At 38.1% G+C, this 19845-nt stretch overlaps 1 protein-coding gene across 2 annotated transcripts in view; it reads right to left on the reverse strand.

Moving 5' to 3' along the window:
* TASP1 (taspase 1) overlaps positions 1–19845 on the reverse strand; it is an 87945-nt gene that overhangs the window by 27972 nt on the left and 40128 nt on the right. For both annotated transcript variants that reach the window (XM_037405617.1, XM_037405616.1), the window contains exons 9-11: positions 18656–18775; positions 17877–17955; positions 505–615 (exon numbers count right to left, since the gene is read on the reverse strand). In XM_037405617.1, coding sequence (XP_037261514.1) covers positions 505–615; positions 17877–17955; positions 18656–18775 — 310 coding nt within the window. The remainder of the gene's footprint in view (positions 1–504; positions 616–17876; positions 17956–18655; positions 18776–19845) is intronic.

The raw sequence follows: 19845 nt of genomic DNA on the forward strand, positions 1-19845 counted from the left end.
CTCTCATATCAGGTTTTTACTTTACAATACTCTGGAAGGATATCTACTTTACTTTTTCAAGAAATTAATTTCATCATGTAGACAGCAAACCAGAATCTGTCTGTCCAAAGAATTTAATTAGAACATGCAGTGGTTTTGAGGTCTCTTATATTTAAAAGGGTTAACATGATGACTAATTTTTATTAATGCTCCTAAACCACCAAATCTAAAATATGCAATTGTACACCACAGCCAGTGATTCAGGCAGGAAATTCTTTCCTCAAACCTCTTTGGGTATTCTATGACTCACATAACAATTGAGGTATTTCCAAGGCTTTTCCCTTAGATTTCCTAAAATATTCTTCTGTATTTTGATTTAACATTTTTTAGATGTAACACAACACTACATTTGAAGCCAACTGCAACTTAAGGCTTAAACAAAAGTATCTTGATTTTATTTAATAGGGTTAATTGCATTTTAAACAACATTATGCAATGTTTAGGCAATGAGCACCATATTCTTACCAATAAACTTGTTTTGCATAGTCTCTAGGAGAGCTTGGTGGGCATCCTCCGTTTGCAAAGCACATGAACATTCTCTGGCCAGTATGGTTCGGACAAGGTGCTCACCACAACCTAAAGAAATATTAAGATTGGAAATAGTCAAAATATAGGTATCATTATGAAGAAACCCTGTCATTATTTTATATCATCATGGCCAAATAATAATTAAAAAAAAACCCCTCTGACAGGCTTCTGCAATATTTTTTTATTTTTAAAGAGAGTGACGCTGAGTCACATGAAAATTCAACTGATGTCAGCAGTTTTTCTCACAACTTTCCTGAAATCTCTACTGTACAAAGTCATAAACCAAAAAAGGTGAACTACGGCAAGAAGCAAGAAAAAGCAGAAACAGTGAGAAGAAACAGCGAGAGCATCTCCAACTTGTCATCTTTTTCCAGATCCTGCATGCAATCCTCTCTCTCAAAGAATCCACTTACTAATCATTCTCACAGAAGTGATCCTTGGATGCAGCTCTCTTCAAACCAAGAACATCTTTAGCGAATGCCACAGTAACTCCCTTGCATGATGTAATCTTCTATGCAGTCCATCTGATTTAGCCTCTTGTCAATAAAGGAATATGTGACTTTACCTATGCTTTTTTGACAGGGTGACTGCTCACTGGACTCCTGATAAAAATTCCTGTAACTTGTAAAGGTTTGTCTCTAAGACACTAAAAAGCTCCAGCAAACAACCACTTATTGCCTTAGTGCTTTCTGTAGCTATCCCCTGAAAACTCTTGATGACGAAGGCAAACAGGTGCTACTCTTACTTTGTAGGAACACTTTCACCCTGTTGTTTTTCTCTCACATTCTTTTGCATTCCTGTTCTGTGCTTTGCGACTGACAGCTGTGGTCAAATGGCACAGTGCATGTTTACTGGATCAACATTTTCATGGACAGGGAAGCACACTGGGGATACCTTCTGCATATATACAGAAGTCGTTCTACTACTGTGCCTCCCGTTCCTGACATTTTTCCCCAATGGCAAGGATGCAAATGAAGCAGCTAGAAGAGGTCTAACCAAGCGCCAGTTTAGCTGAAATGTGCTACCCAGTAGGAAAAAAAGGAAAACCATGACTAATTTACAGCTGTAATATGACAATGATTTCAAATTACTTATGTTAGGTGATTACATTTTGATCAGACTTTTAACTTCAGTGTATCAGGGCCTAAAACTGCATTAGACACCAGAATATATATAGAAAAGGCTAATATAGTAAATTCCCAATTATCTATACATTTTTCTAGCAAATTTTTCATTAACCATGACAAGACACAAGACACTGTGCTGGCTCCATAAAAGAAAAATCTATTATAATCCAGCTGGACTTGTTAGCTCAGGTGCAGAACTACATAAATACACCTACGCACCTTCCAGAAACAATTTATGGCTGGAAACAATCTAGCTGCTTTCACGTGGCAGAGCGCCGGAGCTGGTAAGACACCAGACCTAAGTTGGCTTCAAAGGCAGCTCAGTCTCCACGGATAACACTCACTTTTACTGGAAGCACTTAGGAGCCCAGAACAGAGAAAACTGAGCGATTCTGGCTGAAGCCAGCCTAGATCTGGCACAAAGAATGAACTAATAAATAAACCCAACCCAAACTGGCTCCAATGCCTCTGCTGAGTGCCTCGCTGCTGTGCTTCCCAAAATGCTGAGTTTGGAGCACCGACTGGTTTGGGCACAACGTTGCACAAACGCACCCCAGCAGGTCTAGTGCTGCATCTCTGAGCTACTCACAGACTGGCTTCTCATTCTGCCCACCATTTTTAAGCTCTAATTAACATGGCAACCTGCTCCAAGAATCTCTCTTTCTGGTTACTTGTCACACAATTACACCCTTCCCCTTAAAGGCAAAGTGAGTTTACAAACACTGTTCTTCAAAGACTGCTAACACAGAACAGGGCAGGGGGGAGGGGAGAAAAAAAAAAAAAAAAAAGTCCTTACCTCCCATTTCCAAGATTAAAAACAAAGCAACAACAACAAAAGAAAAACCCACCTATGGAGCATTATGGATGCATTAGATGTCAGAGAATAAGCTCAGGGACCAGACTGCACAAAAACTGTATACTCGTGTCCCAAAAATCTTGCTACATTCAATAATCAAAATTACACCTACAAATGGGCAGGGTCTCCTGATTCACACAGTTTGGTTAAACTGAATTGTTTGACTCTGGGTTACTTTGGCATTGAATCTACATACAATTGGCACAACAGAAAGACCAAAAATTCTTTGTATGGCAAACAGATTGAGTAAAAAACAGTTATAGATTTTGAGGAAAACGCAAGAGCTCAAATACTACAATAATTACACAGCAAAGGGAGGCAGTTCTTGAGAGCACAGGGGGGAAAAAAAAAGTGTTTTCATTGAGACTGTCAAGCTCTTGAGTTATTGAGAAAAGTGTCCCAGTTAGGATATTATCTTCAAGAGGCTCACACAATACAGTGTCCTCAGCTGCTGCTTATAGGAGGGTCTGTCCATTCATAGCCTCATTACTTCCATGCTCGAAAGCTTTTCTCCACAATAAAACTGAGAGTTATCTAATATTTATTCCGGACAAAGTAATGTATGAAGAACACGCAAAAACCACAAGATACATTTTACCCATAGATCACAACATAGCTATCATTTTTTTTAAACTAAGAAAATTCAATCATGACTAAGTTTTTCTGTAAAGAACAAAACTAAATAAGCATATGCTTCAGCAAAAACCTAGCAAGTTGACTTTTTTCTTGAAAAGAACCTGTTAACGCCTTTAAATACAACATTCATACCCTATGCGAGACAAGAAGCATGGGAATTAGAATGTGGATCAAGCAAATGAGACACAAAAATCAGAGTGAGCCTATGCATCTCCTATGCATCTAGTAACAAAACCAGATGTTAGTACTTCACCATTTTTAAGTAATTCTTAAATTGGCATCAAAAAGACAATAGCCATTTTTTAGCATGATGTATAATGTTATTTCCCCCCCAAGAGAATGACTTTATTGAAGAGTTCCCATAACATCAAGTCTGCTACAAAGAAAAAAAAAAAAAAAAAAAAAAAAAGAGAGTGAGAGAAAACTTAATATGGGCTAAGAACAGCTGCAGCTCACTGACGTGATCCAGGATCAACCACAAGGAAAGCAGCCTTGCAATTCTAACACATCACACATCTCTACATCCCCACAGACAAAAGTCATTCCTTTTTGTCATATTTATGTCAACCTATAAGACAGCAAGCTTAACAGACTGCTGCTGGCAGTGTACGTAAAAATCTTTCAGCACATCACATGCCAGCAATCTGCAGGGACAGATAACTAAGGAAAATAATCTCCCCATTTTGAAAAGAAAAATTGGTTACTGAAGTTTTTGATGTAGGAACATCTATTTTTGAGTAAGAAAAATAACTAAGCAGCGTTTCACATACTTTGACCAGATAAATGCTGAGAAAAAGAATTACCCTCATTATTCCAATAGAATTGCCCTTCCTATTATCTCAAGTTAGAACCAAATACCAGAGTGTGAGCTGCCTTTCAGCCTTAGCAGACCTACACGTCTCTACAGTGTCAAACTGGAAAATCGCTGTAGATAATACTAGGGCTAGACACAAAATGAATGTATACAGAATTACAGTAATCGAAACTTGATTTATAACTTACACTATAAACCTGTGGCTTCAAATTTATAGTTCCATTCTCCTGTAACCTAACCGCCACCATTAGTCAACTTCTGAAAAAGTTGTATTAACATGACCCAAGACAGCAACTACAGTCAAATCAACTTCAACACATTACCAAATCATGCACATAAGCTGATGAAAATGTAAATCTGGTTCATTTGCTTAACTATTTCACATTATACTAAATTTAACTGGATATCTTAGTATACTTGCGGCTTTTTCACCGAATAACACTAAAACCAAGCCAACAGGGACTCTTAACAAGATTTTTTCAATTCTACATTAAAGTCTCAAATATACTTGTTTCAATAACTTTGCTGTAAACAGAGTTTAAATCATTTTATTATCCTTTCCCAGTTAAAATGATGACTTCTTTGGTAACCTGAAGCTCATTATATCTCAGAGACAAACACTTTGCAATGACAGACCAAAGCTTCCATAACCCTTCACACAGAAGTGACTCAAATGGAGATGACTATCTGGAAAAATTTACTGGGTTAAATTAGTACTTCTCACTGAAATAACTGTTTCATATAGTAAACAAATTCTTTTCCTAACACAGTAAAATTGTGCAAACACCAGGTTGCCTATTTATAAATACTCCACTGACAAAACCACTGCTGCTGGCATTAGCGATGTCCACATCTGTAGGGGCAAGTACAATTAACTGCCCTCCTATAGGATCACTACTGGCAAAGTGAACAGTGTTTCTAAAGGAAATGTATAGTCTATTTTGATGAAATGTGCCTGACAGATTTGGTGGCCTTTAACAATGGGGTTACAGTGCTGGTGGAGGGAGAGGCAACTGGTGTCATCTACCTGAACTTCTGCAAAGCATTTGACACTGTGCCACACAAAGTCCTTGTCTCTAAATTGCAGACATGGATTTGACACATGGATGGACCACTGGGTAGATAAGGAACTGGCTGGGTGGTCGCACTCAAAGAGTTGTGGTCAATGGCTTGATGTCTGAGTGGAGACCAGTGATGGGTGTCATTCCTCAGGGGTCAGTATTGGGACTGGTGCTGTTTCATGTCTTTGTCAGTGACGTGGGCAGTGGGATCAAGGGTGCTGATGACACCAAGCCGTGTGGTTCAGTTAACACACTGGAGGGAAGGGATGCCATCCAGAGGGACCTTCACAGCCTTGAGAGGTGGGCCCGTGCAAACCTCGTGAAGTTCAGCAAGGCCAAGTGCATATGGCGGAGGTGGGGGGGCAATCACAAGCACAAACACAAGCTGAGCGGAGAATGGATTGTGAGCTTTGGGGGTGCTGGTGGACAACAAGCTCAACATGATGTGGCGATGTGCACCTGCAGCCTGGAAAGCCAACCATATCCTGGGCTGCATCAAAAGAAGCATGACCAGCAAGGTTGAGGGAGGTGATTCTGCCCATCTACTCAGCATTTGTGAGTACTGAATTCAGCTCTGGAGCCCCTAACATAAGGACATGGACCTGGAGCCAGTCCAGAGGAAGCCATGAGGATGATCAGCAGGCTGGAGCACCTCTCCTCTGAAGACAGGCTGAGAGAGCTGGGGTGGTTCAGCCTGGAGAAGGCTCCAGGCAGACCCTATAGCAGCTTCCAGTACCTAAAGGGGCCTGCAGGAAAGCGGAGAGGGACTTTCTACAAGGGGCATGTAGCTATAGGACAAGGGGGAATGGCTTTAAGCTGAAAGAGGGTAGGGTTATATTAGATGTTAGGATGAAATTCTGTACTGTGAGGGTGGCGAGGCACCAGCACAGGTTTCCCGGAGAAGCTGTGGCTGCCCCATCCCTGAAGGCCAGGCTGGATGGGGCTTGGAGCAGCCTGGGCTGGTGGAAGGTGTCCCTGCCTGTGGCAGGGGGGGTGGAACTAGGTGATCTTTAAGGTCCCTTCCAACCCAAACCATTCTATGATTCTAACATGCAAAGACATATACTTCGATGAAAGTTTCTAGCCTCCTAGGTAAGAGGCAAGAAGTTTTTTAAAAAACCCAACAGATTGCTAAAAGCTTCAGGGATATCTGGTAGCAACAGGCTCCTATGACAAGAGAAGCAAAGAAGGATAACACTTGACAGTCATAACACATTTATTTTGCTCTCAAAGCAACAAGCTTGGCGAGAACCAGAATCTAAAAAAAACCCAACAACAATCCAACTCCCTCCCCCCCAAACCCCAAAACAACCAAACAAAAACCCCACAACCAAACCTCACAAAAAAACCGTCTTCAACCACAAGCTTCTAACCCTGCTTGAAAACCACTTGGAGATCGTACAGAAAACCCCTGATGATCATACAGAAAGCATCACAACTGATTTTCAGAGACACATATATTCTTGGATCACGCCACAGTACAGCTTCTAACACAGTGTTTCTTTCAAAGTGCAAAGCTGACCAACAGTAAAATATGACTTCCCTCTTCTGTAGGTATTTAAATGTGTAATTTCCGAAAAGAATAGCTCTTTTCCTATTCAGACACTCCTCACTGATTCCTACAAGAACCCCACAAGAACAATCTGGGAATCTACAACCTCTTTTTTTTTTTAATAGCCTCTTTTGCTTCTGTTATCCTATTATAATTTAACAGTTATTTATGTATCAGCAGTCCTCTGAAGTTACCATTTCAGCAAAAAATAGCACAGAAAAGTACAAAGCCCCCTCCAGGCATTTTTTTGAGCTTGGAGCACAGCAAGATGGTTGTCCCTGCACTCCACACACCAGATATTGATTAGTGAATCAGATCAGCCAAACCAAAAGTACCTGTTAACATTGCACAGTGCTGTACAACAAGTGAGATACATGCTTTTTGCAGAGGAATGAGAGACAGGAACCGATCATGGAATCCTGTTACTATGCTGACAAAAGATATTAATTTTTGCACTGTCATTCATAATGCCATTAGTGGACAGAAACTCTAGAAAGCAACTCCGTGGCACCTGAATGTCAATATATGCACATGGGAAGAAATGTATCACAGTTGCATACCTTAACAGGTATAAATGTGAACTGTAGATCTTACTGACCTATTTAAAGAGTTAAGAATTTTTCATTATAGTCCATACAGTTACACAGAAGTACATACACCAATTCATCCTTTTAGTGCTTTCTGCATACACCTATCACATCAGTAATGAACAAAGCTTAGCCAAGGCAAGTTTTATGAGCATATGAAGCACCAGCCATTATGCTGTAGAGCTAGGCCCAATCTTTGCATTTCAAGCAGTTCATCTGTATGCATACAATGATTTTTAACCTCTAAGTCTTTTTGAACATTTTGTTCTGTTTAGTTTGTCAGTAAATGAAACCAATGCAATTCAACAGCATACCACCGGCCAGGTACATACTGCAGCATGGTAGCTACAGAGACAATCCAGATGCTGTTTGTGAAAGTGTCAGTTGCTGAACTGAGAAAACAAACAAGCCAGTAACATTTAAGCTAGAGCAATTTTGTATTTTTCCTTCCTAAGTGATCTTTAATAGTTAATAGCTCTATTCTGTAGTAATTTGCTAGTTAGCTTATGCACAGCTTCCACTACAAACAAGTTACAAGGGTTTTTTTTTGTGGGCTTGGGTTTTATTTTCTTTTTAAAAGATTGTTAACGTCTTTAATTTTCAGCTACTATATTGGATATTGTTTTACACTGCATACTATTTGAAGAAAAGTTAAGAAATCTGAGCGATAATATTTAAATTTTAATCTAACCTTCTGTACCAAACAGTAACTAATACTCTACCTTAATTCACAGGTTATACAAACCTTAAGTTGCTATTGACTTGGGATCTTAATTTGAGCTTCATGCAAGAAACTAAGGATTAATTTACTAGGTTTTCTTCAGCATAGTGATTTCTCAAGTAGATTTCCAATGCTCTAAATAACCACAAGAAGAGGGGAAAGAACCCAGCACAATGTAAGCTGAACATCCCATACAATGCGTGCTCTGCATCTTATAATGTTCTACCAATGGAACCAAGATGGCAAACGAAAGGAAGGCCTTCTGCAAAGCAAGGGCCTCCAAGCAGCGTGTCAGAAAGAAATTGTTTTTCTGCTTCTTTTGATGGGAGATGCTTTCAAGTCAGGAAATTAGAAACAGGTGTGCCAGAGGGCACACACACATCCATGCACCACACTGAAAAACACGCGTTTTCAATTTTCAGACATGAAAGAGACTCCTGTTGAATGGAAGGAGAAATGAAAATCTAGCTTGCTTTCTGCAAGCCATAAGCAGAGAGCTTATGGAGCTTTGACAAGCTGCCGGAGCCTGTCTAGCTATTGAGACATACAGTACCTCAACAAAAAGTGTTGGAACTTGTTTTAAAGGAGTACAAAATGGAAACTTGCATTACTCACATTCATTCAAGGATGGAAAAATTAATCTAGTTACTCCACTGCCAAAGTATGACTCTTCTCTTTTCAGAAGCTAAAGACAGAAGTTACAGGTTATCTGTATTTTATTATCTATTCCATACAGCAGAGTCTGAACCTAGTTCTATTAAGTTGTTTTAGCTTTGATGTTATTTTCAGTTACATAGTAGTGCCTAGAAGTCTCAGTTAACAAGTTAAAAAACTACTACTTCTACTTTATTTCCTGAGTAACTTCTAGTTAAGCCTAATGGGAACACAGTCAAACCTGTATTTTAGTCAGCTCTGGTTGTCATTACCAGCATCTCTAGAAAGAGCTGACTGAAAACTTGCAAGCCCATGATTTTAAAAAATAAAATACAGTACAATAAAAATATTTGTCTGGTAAGATACTGATACGGTTAGTTACATAATAAAATGAAAATTTAAACTCTAATGCTGAAAAGACTTAAACTGTTACAGTCTCACATAATGGACTACAGTACTAAATTAAAGTTGCGCAACTTTTAGCTTTTTGTACTTCTATCAGCTGCTGCATCTTGCCTTCACACTAGCAGGGGAAATTTTTAACTTACTGACTTGCTGCCAGGAAGAACACCTGCAAACAAAGTCCTGTCCAATTCCTAAAGCATTGATCCTAGAGGGATCAATGGAGCACATTCTTGTTGCAGACAGATAAGTCTTAGATGGTTTAACTTCCAAACCACCAGACACCTACTAAGAATATGCAAATGGAAATTTTTCAAAAGGTTGTAACATCAATAAATTTGGGTAGGTTTCAAAGATAACCAAAGACAAATTCTACATCCAGACAAACTGTGTCTAAAGTATCTTCTCTAAGGAAAGGTGGGAAAACACTTTCAATACAATTAAATTCTTAATATGGGCAAAATAAAGTAAAATCACTCTGAAGAACAATGCAGCCAGGTTTTCTATGATTTTATAGATAAAGAATAAAAAAGGATAAAAAGTTAAAACATGCCAAATGCATGAATCATTCATGTCTAAACAGTGGGAAATGCCAGGTAACTTTAACTATTAAAAAACCCTATTTGTTTCAATTACCATGAACAAGAAGAATTTCAGATATACGTCCAAGAGCAGTTAGAATGAAGAAAAAGTGTAGTTCCATTAAAGGGGGGGGTGGGGAGGGGGTGTTTCACATTTGTCTTTAGATTTAATATATTTTGAAAGATTAATCTCAGTTTAACTGAAAAGGAAAAAGCAAGCTCTTTTTTGCCTAGGTCTCCATCAGAAGCTTTGCTGCTATTGATGTCTTTGTAAAAATATTACACCTTTCCAAACTACATCACTTGTGTCATATAAAACTTACAGCAAAGGAAATAAGATAGTAGCTTATGTGTTAGCTAACTGAACGTATACAACCATTTTCTCCCAATCACAGAAAATTGTTTAAGACATAAAAAGAGAGTTCACTTTGCTGCTGTCTCCATTTCGTTTCATATCTTTGCACTTATTTCAAGCCATTTGGGAAAGGCATGGAAAATAGAAACAGGACTAACTGTTCAGAGCAGGAGACGGTGCTGCACAGCTGGCTGCTGCCCCAGGTTATGAACGCGCTGCTCTGTGAGTAGTGGGCTTTCTACAGGAGACTACCACTCTGAAAAAACCTGTGCAACTAAATGCAGTAATATACCGCAAGCATGAAGCCCAATTACAATTCCAAGAGGCAATAAGCACTCTTTGGTTGTTGCATCCATCCAGTCCTACTTCAAAACAACCCTTCCAAAGGCAATTCAAACCACCATTCTGATTATTTTGTGGACAAAACCCTCAGCTTTGAACACTGTGGCACTGTGTTTAATTGACTGCTTCTCAACGCTACCATTCCCACAAATCATCTCTGCCTGTTGCTTCCTCTCTCTTCACACAGCCTTGTGGTGGTACCGAGTTAGTTCAGACACCACATGCTACAGCACTGAAGCCTCCAACCAGCATCTGGACGCAAAGGCTGAACTCTTGACAGAAGCATTCACTTCAGAGGTAAATACTGATCTGTCTGGAGATAGACCTCTTTCTTCCTCTACCCTCTGGTTCACTGTAACAATGACATAACTCTCCTCCATATGCAGCTGCTTCATCTGTGATGCATTAAATTACCTATTATTCCCCAAATCTTACAGGACCAGACTGATTTTGAGAGATAATACATATTTCTACAAAGTGATTAACTGCATCATAAGATCTATCTCACAAAGCGTAGCTCAAACCATCTATACAGCATACAAGATTTGTATGTGAAATTCCGCTGGGCATTTGGAGCACAGACTCAGAGGGACACAGGCCAGACAGATAAACGGCACCTGCCCAGGTATCGGCAGTAACTGGATCCCAGCGCAGCCCCTACTGCCCTCAATACATGCGGACCACAAAGCCAACGTCCTACCTCACAAGTCAATTTCTTGGCATTAAAACTTCCTTGAAAAAGATTTACTCCACAGATTTGCACACCACTTTCATTCCTGTTGAAAATGAATTTTCAAGGAAGATTCTACAGTTCAGCGGCTTCCATAACGAGAGACCAAAGTGCTGGCTGAGTGCATAGCTCAACAGCCAAGTTAGCAAGCACAAGCCATCTCTCCATAGATGTAATTTCCTATTCTACCCTACCTGTTTCATCTTGCCAGCAAAGGCATCCATGTGGCACACAATGGACTGGAAAGAATAGATATGAACAAAAAGTAAAAATCTGAGCAGGAAAAAGCAGGGGGAAGAAGAGTGAATACGCTTACTTATTGATAAGGATTTCAAAGACAAGAGAACTCTCCTGGAGCAAGGGGCTGGACTAGATCATCTCCAGAGGTTCCTTCCAAGCTCAACAATTCTGTGATTCTTCACAATACAAAATGTGCGATTTTTCACTTCATGGAATGATGCATCATATATATATGTATATCCGACACAGTTTTTAAAGTACTTTGATGCAACCCCTAAAATGCCTTTATGAGAACAGAGGCCCGTGATTTTGCCCAGAGCGCTGAAGAGCCAGTCCCATATTATGATCTTGGCGAATTCACCAACACATGAAACTGTTAAGGGAGTCACGCACATCCTGCTTATTTACATACAGTCTGTGCACTTACTCCTAAAACACTGCTGTTATCTGTATCTGATTTTCTTTCAGTCAGGAACAGACTGGGCAGGGGAGAAGAGCAAGACATCATGAAAAGACTCTTCCCAGACTGAATCCTCAACTATACCTCAGTTTGGGTCCCTAAGTCTAGTATCCCTGCTCCTTTCTCAACAAAACACAACTTTGGGCTCAGTCCTGAATCCCAATTACACTTGTTAACATGCTTTATTTTTCTAAAAGAGCTCAATATATTTAAAGAGTCGACTCATTTTTCTTCAGGATTATAAACCGTAATTAGGTCCCATTTAAATTCTCGCTCAGACATCACATCACTGTACTGGTCTTGTATCAAATATTCTCCTCAAACGGATTCTAGTAAAAGCTGCAGACTTTGCAGCTTTGTGTTACAGAATTTCTGCATTTAGTAAATAATGCAAGACCTTCTGTCTATCTTCCAAAATGCAATATTAAAAGGTTTTCTGGCTTCAGTGGCTGATAGACATACACGAAGCACACCATGCAGGCAGAATGGGTAAGAATACTTTCCACTACCTACTCTTTGTGAAGATGTAAAAAGGAATGCAATACACTACTCTCAGTCTACATTTCCACTAAAAATTTCCACTTACAGATGCATTTCCAAAACCTCCTGCATTAGCTGTCATTGTACATTTTATATTTACCTTTATATTTTATATTTAAGGTTCTGCATATCCAAAGCTTATTACTATTTTTCAACTTATTTCCTAGGAAAAACACAGCCTGCTTCTTACCCCAGTAGTATTACTTTTGGCACAGTTAATTCACAATCATCACGGATATTCCAGCTGGGAAGGAGATTCAATGTCACACTTGATATTATTTTGAATGAGAAGAATATACACAGTCTTTGATTCATAATAAGTTCAGGAAAAAATAGGAAATGTTTTCTTAAAGTACAGCCAAAAAATGGACTATTGTTTCTCCTGCGGTTGGGCTTTGTTCACAAATGTTTTCCCTCCAAATAATACCCATCTTCCTGTGTTTACATTCATATACCAAAAAAACCCATACATAAAGAGTTCCAAGTGGCCTTACAAGCATGTTTTTGGACTCTTTTTTTCAGGAGGTGGTGGGGGTGTTTAAAGGGGAGGCTGTTTTGTTTGTGTTTGTATGTGTGCACAAAGGTGTGTACACATGCACGCATGAGCTTTCAAATACCAAAGATCTGGCTGCTACTATGTTGATGCAAAAACCAGTTTAGCTGTTACTTACATTTATACTAATAAAGGCCGCTGGTAATGCTCATCTCATTTAACAAACTTTGACTCAGTCTTTACCACCATTCCTGCATGGAATAGCACTTGCATTATCTTGTTAGATGTCACAGTTAAGGTTGCCCAGGTATCCTAGCTATGCCTGCAACTGAAACGTTCTTTGAGTTTCTTGAATTTTAATATTGGTTTTGAGATATTTACAGAATTCCTCTAATGTTTATCCTTCAGTTGCCAATACAGTCCCACAACTGTACTTAAAAATGAAACAAAAGTCTAATATAATTCAGAGTTTATACACTGAAATGCCACCAAAAACCGATACATACAACAAAAATATCAGAAACATTTTACTTCTTTACACAGAAACTGAATTTTATACTGAAAGTTACAGAATAAACCTTGAATTTAAGGGCCTTTATATTCAGTCATTCCTAAGTTGCACCGTCTCCTCTATCCTGTCTTTAGAAAGCCTTCATCAGTTTATTTCAGTCCTTCCACCCCCTGTTAAACTATAGCCATAAAATTGGAGTTTTACAATATCTTGTATTTTATAAACCATGAAGTAACTTCTCAAAAAGCCAAAAAAAATAAAACCAAAGACAGTGTGGCTAAACAACAAGGCCAAGAGACTGTTAGAGGTAAGAAAATACCATTCAAAAAGTTGAAGTCATGCCCACACAAGTTCAGAAACACCACCTTTGGCACGTTCAATATAAAATCATGATAAAAATGGCCAAAAATATTTGAGAAACAACTTGCTAAAGGCATAAGAACTAATACCAAATCCTCCCTGAACACGCAAAAGCAGGAAGCCTGCCAGCATCCACAGGGCCAACAGAAGATCAAGATGTAAAAGCATGCCTTCAAATAATACGTGACCATTGAAATAAAGCCACATGAATTTGGAAGCACTTTCAATGAAGTACTTTTATGGCGATGCCTTCCCCCGACACCTTGGTGAGTTTTTTTAATGAGGAAGGTATTGAAAGATATGTCTCAAACTGAAGCTTCAATAGAAGGATTTTAGAACAAAATCAATGAAAATTCAAGAATAATGCCTACTGTGTTACTAACTGTGGCATTAAAACTAACACTTCTCTTTGTCCAAGAAAGCTTCTACAAAGGTCAAACCATCACAGAATAAGAAAAACATTAGCAGAAAATATTAAACAACTGGTTTTCCAAGTACATAAAGAAATGGGAAATCTTGAGAAAGTCATCCTGACCTATTAAAAACAAAGATATCTCCAGCTTATAAAGTCCCAATATCACAAATGGCTAGAAGCTTGGATAACACAGCGGAGATGTTTTTCTCAGTCCTGTCCCTTCCTTTGAGACCTGCAAACAACCCTCTGCCTGAAACAGGACACCAATCTGGAGCTCTAGTTCAATCCAACGTGTCCATTCTTACGTTCCTACCAATTTCATATGGATTTCAATATGCAAGAATTTGTATTCTGGATACTTTCAATTACTATTCCAAACTCTCCTTTCCCCACACTGTTCAACCTCTTGCCTCCAAAAGCTAAAGACATAAGCAATTTCATAAGAATGGAATCAAAATAAATCACAAAACCTGGCCTTAAAGACTGCTTGTGGAAACTAATGGCAAAGAAGATCCTTTTTCAAGACTACGTATAAGGGCCTGATGTAGCAAACTCTCAAGGCTTGAATTTCTATCCCCAGCTATCACTAAAAGAAGTTGAAAAGTCTAAACCAGCACAAAGGTGAAACTGTTTATTCCCCAAAGAATCCTTAAAGTTAAAATTTCATTTAACACCTATTATAATAATTTTGAGCATACTTTCGATAAAGCTTTAAGGGAACCAGAGTCAAACATTTCTCATCATTCGCAACTTTTTTTTTTTAAATGTGATTTGATGAATCAGCTATTCTGTGAAGTCATTTAAGAATAAACTTAGAAGTCTACACATAGAATACTCAACACACACAGCAACCAAAGCCTAATTTTCTCCTTAGAAAAAACAAAAAATCTCTGCAGAAAACGTTAGGATTAATTTAAGCCAAAATTACCACTTAAAAACAAATTAAAATGAAGATACGTGAAATTAAAACAATAAAACGTTATATTGTGAAAACCACAGAAATCTAAACTGATTGTAAATTCATTTTATGGACATATTTCAAGTGCTTTTACATACAAGCATGTATGCCTGTACCTAAAATGAAACATGAAACGAATTTGCATGCACACATAGTTTTTATTTATACATAACATACAAGTTTCATTTGTTGCTGGTTTTCTAAATGTATGTCCACACAAAACCAGTTTACAAACCTACAAGAGGCGGGTATAATCACTATTGCAAATACAGTGTAATCTGATTTTAAGTACATCAAGTGACAACACTTACCTTCTCTTAGGAAGCACTGTCAATCTTAAAGCTCTCCAAATCAAGGCATCTTCTAGAATTTAGGCAGTACCTTTATTTTCTAAAACTTTCATCCAACAATGATATATTTTAACATATTATTTTCTTGCTTAAGCCTTGCCAGTATCACCTTTTGAATATTTGCAGATGTTTATGCTCCCATTCCCATCTCCTGTTGTGATCCAGCCAAGTTGTAAGTTTCATTCTTTCAGCCTTTCCTATAATTTAATTTTTCCATCCTTCTACCACTTAATTAACTTCATGGTTCACATTGTTGTATGCTCACATTTTAAACAAAAGTCAGGCATCAATGTATTTTAAAACTGCACTAAACATAAATTGCATTATAAAATAAAACATTATGAGCTTCTGAAAATGGAAAGAATGGTATTGATTACAGAAGAGTTCTCACTTCCTGCAAACACTTATATCTCCCTCCCTCTCTCTCTTTCTCTCTCTCACACACACACACTTTAAAGGAAAACCAGAAACAAGAGTTTAATTAAACACCACTAGTCTGAATTTAAAATCACTGAATAAACAGATGGCCATGCTTCATAGACTTCCAGCAGTTTATTTCAATTAACTGGGATTGGTATTAATGTAATATCATGGAAGTTATAAGATTTGGACCAAATAAACATATGCATATACGTGTGTGTGTGTGATAGTTATAAATAGAATAACATTAAAATATTTACCACTGTATAAAATTGGTACCAGCAAAAAGAAAGGAGGCTTCTATTTAAGGCCATCATTAAACCCAGACATCTCCTTTAAGTGTATCAGGATGCTTGCCCACACTTGCATAGACTTCAAACCCAGCTGAGTTTGTACAGAACAGTTTAAAAAAAAAATTAAATAAAGGCATCCTTCTCAGCTTTTCCACAAACAATCTCTAATACTGGACTTACACTCACAAATTATTATGGTCTCCAATACTGCAAAATTTAAATATATTTGCTTACATAGGTAAGCATTTATTAAACTGAAATCAATACTCAATGTTCCTTGAGTAGAGGGATCTTCTGACACTTCTGCATTCAGCAGAACTTTCCTTTGCATAAGTACTAAAAAGGATACTTGCCATTACTAACTTTGAATTTAAGGGTGAACATCCACACAAATTTTCTACAGTGCAAGACAGACTTAAATACAGAGGAAACTCAAAAGGTTTATGACTTCAAAAACAACAAAGGATACTTCTGATGCTCTTCAGTCTCTGTCAAATTGTAGTTCTACACCCTATTACCTTGCTCCCCCAACTTTCTGTAACAGGACTCCAACCGTGCAGTACTCTTGGCATATAGTTAACATTACCTAAATCTGAACTCCGCAGATTTTTTTTCTTCTCTCCCTATGCTGAATGCTGACAACACTATTAAGCAGCGGTTGGTCCAAACCATAAATTTTGCATCCTGGTATAAGCATATATGAAAAAGTATTACAAGTTGTTTTTCTGTTTGGGACTGTTCATATAACTTGGAAAAAAACCCCAGAGATATGAAATGCAGTCCTTTCAACTGCTTTTATGTGGAAGTTGCAAAGTAAAAGCAACTCCTGCATAATGTCACCTTAAGGCTTCTGTGTTCTATAATATTCCCCCAGTATTGTGTAACAACACAGTTATCTTTTTAATGTCTGTTCTGGACAAGTTAAAAACATCCTGGCTTACATTCTCCAATCTTACATTGCAGTGTGAGCTACCTTCCTAGTTATCTTTTAGTTGGTTTTGTGGATTTTTTTTTTTCTTTCTTGTTTTTGCTCTTTCTTCAGTCCTGTTACATTTAGTAAATCTGTTAACAAACTTGTTAACAAACTGTTATCGCCAGTGCTCAGCATGCCAACTGATTGAACAGCTCTGTGTGATAGCTGGCTGATAGGCATCAAATGAACAAGATACTTTTGCACATGCAGGATCCCAAACCTTCCAAAGAACAGAAGCTACCCTAACACATTACTTTCACAATATTTGAATAAATGTTTTCCAAGACATTTATTCTAGTAATTTGGTTTCGCCTTTTCCCCTTCCTTTTGAGAAAGAAAGAGATGAAGAAAAAATTCACTTAAATTTTCACTTGAAACAGTAATTAAGTATTTCGGAGGGAAAAATGCTGTTTGTAGCATTCTTGTATCCAAGGGACCCTTTTATGATAAAGGACTCTCAGTTATCTTAGTCCTTTACAGAAGGCTTCCAGTCACAGAGGCATTCTGTGTTTAACACAGTATTAGGGTTAAACAGTACTTCTTTACAGAAGGACGGGTCACTTAATATGTAACAAATACAGTACATCCTTTCAGTGCAACACCAAATCTTTTAAACAGTATTAAAAAACATCACATGGTTGTTAATTAAGCAAAAAGACAAATATAAGCAACCAACAGAGATTACTTCATGGATTTAAAGACAGTACTGACATATATATATTTATACTTATATGTAAAGAAATGATACAAAGTAGAATGTAGTCTGGAAATAATGTTAATATTTTAATTCACCATTCATAGAAAAAATCATTTGGAATTTCTAAACTAATTAGAGAAAGATAGCAACTTTTTGAAATATTTATAAAAGTAGTAAATACCTGAAGTACTCACAGCAGTGGAGTAAGGGGTATGAGCTCCTGTATTTTCAGCCCAGCAGCCACAACCATAAAGAGCTGCCTAAGGAAAGAAGTGCACCTCTCATAAATTTAAGTATACAAGGTTTTTAGTTTGTTCCCTTCCCTTAAAAGAAACCAACCAACCACACACCACCACCCCAACCAAGCAGACAAACAAGAAAAGTCCAAGTATTAATATAAAAGATAAATAAGAAAATCATTAACAGTCAAGATTGCAATTCCAATCCATGTTAAATACACTTCATAAGAGAACTGCTTTTAGGACAGTGGCAAAAGTCAAGCAAAAATACAACTGTGCAGCAATGGACACTCCTGATGCACCTCAAATTCCCTCACCTAGTAACAACAAAGAATGTGTTCTTTTAATACCTTTGTCACTTCTACCAATTCACAAGACCATTTAAAATTAATCAAGACAGCTTCCCTTTCATATTCATGAAAATCTTATTTAAAAACTCTAAGCATTTAAGAGACTATTTGTGGTATTAAGGAGGTATTTAAGCCCAAGAAAATAACTTATTAATACCTCTGGCAAAAGGTAACTAACTACAGAACAAATTCTTACCTATCAATGTTTTATAACACTGATGGAGGACACTAAAAACAAAACTTGCTTTCCAATTCTTTCGAAGTTTAATGGGAAGGAAGGGAGAAGATCAGTTTGCTATCACAGCTCTTGCTTACTATCACATTTGCTCGTGACACTGAATGGTCATTCCTGACTGAAAACGTATAATCACCTGACCAACTCTTCCAGGATGCTTTAGTGCTAAACCTCCACTGGAGACAGCAGCAGCGACATTTCCTTCTTGGTCAACAACAACTGCACCAACTGTATCCAATGTTCCTGAGTCATTCTCCTGCAGGACACACAAACAGAAACAACTAGTAAAAATAGTATATTAAAGTCAGATTATACTTCTTAGGAATGTGCAAACTAACGCGCACAAAATCAAGTGACAGGCCTATCAACAAAACTGATTTGTTATCATGCATATTGTACCAATTATGCTGCCATAATCTTCCCAAAATTCCCTCTTGCCTCAGACAGGACCTGAAGAAAACGCCTCTGGAAACAAGAAGGTAATAAACATCTGAGAACTCATGCAATGCTCAGATTACCTGCCTTCACTCACAAAAGTGCCAAAAATGCTGTTTTCTTAGTCGTGAACACTAGTCCACTAAGAAATGATTCAGCAACTTATTCCAAAGATGCCGTATCAAAAAGCCTTTCCCAAAAGCTTTGAGATGGCATTTTCAGAGACTGACTTTTAAAGCTAAGTATGATTTTAAAGAAACCAAACAAAACAACAAAACAAACAAACAAAAAGTCCAAAAGAAGCAGCCTACCATGTAAAGAGAACATTCTGATATTCTGAGCGAGACAGTAGATAGAGGCCTTGAGAAGAAATCTTCCCAGGACAGATTCTTTCTCCCAGACTTGTTCTCAATTCAGCAGTCTTTAGTGACTACCTAGTTGAAACAAATTACCCTTTGCTCCCTCTGGCTCACTAGAAAAGCGTCCTTACTTCCATCACTTCTGAGGCAGATTTGCTCCCCTAAGAGCAGGGGTCTTTCAGCATTCCCTCCTGATGCGACCTCTCTGCCTGCTGTCTCACAAACACTTCAGCTGTCTCACCTTGGACCTTTCCATACTCCCCCCTCCCTTCCTTAATACACCACGTTCAGGCACTCTAAGAGAAAGAGCAGATTTCCCCTCTCTGCCTAGGTTTGCCCTAGATTCCCCTCTCTGCAGAATGCAGGGCAAGGCATTCTGAATTCATGCCCAATCACACACTTTTGATGGGACAGAGCATGCAGTGTACATAAAATAAAATAAGCAAAACCGGTACATCATCCATCACATACTCCAGAGATGAAAGCTGCTGTTGCACAAGCCCTCAAGCCTTTAGCTGATCAATCTTTCCTG

The sequence above is a fragment of the Falco rusticolus genome, chromosome 12 (genome assembly GCF_015220075.1).
Source record: "Falco rusticolus isolate bFalRus1 chromosome 12, bFalRus1.pri, whole genome shotgun sequence".
Taxonomy (NCBI): domain Eukaryota; kingdom Metazoa; phylum Chordata; class Aves; order Falconiformes; family Falconidae; genus Falco; species Falco rusticolus.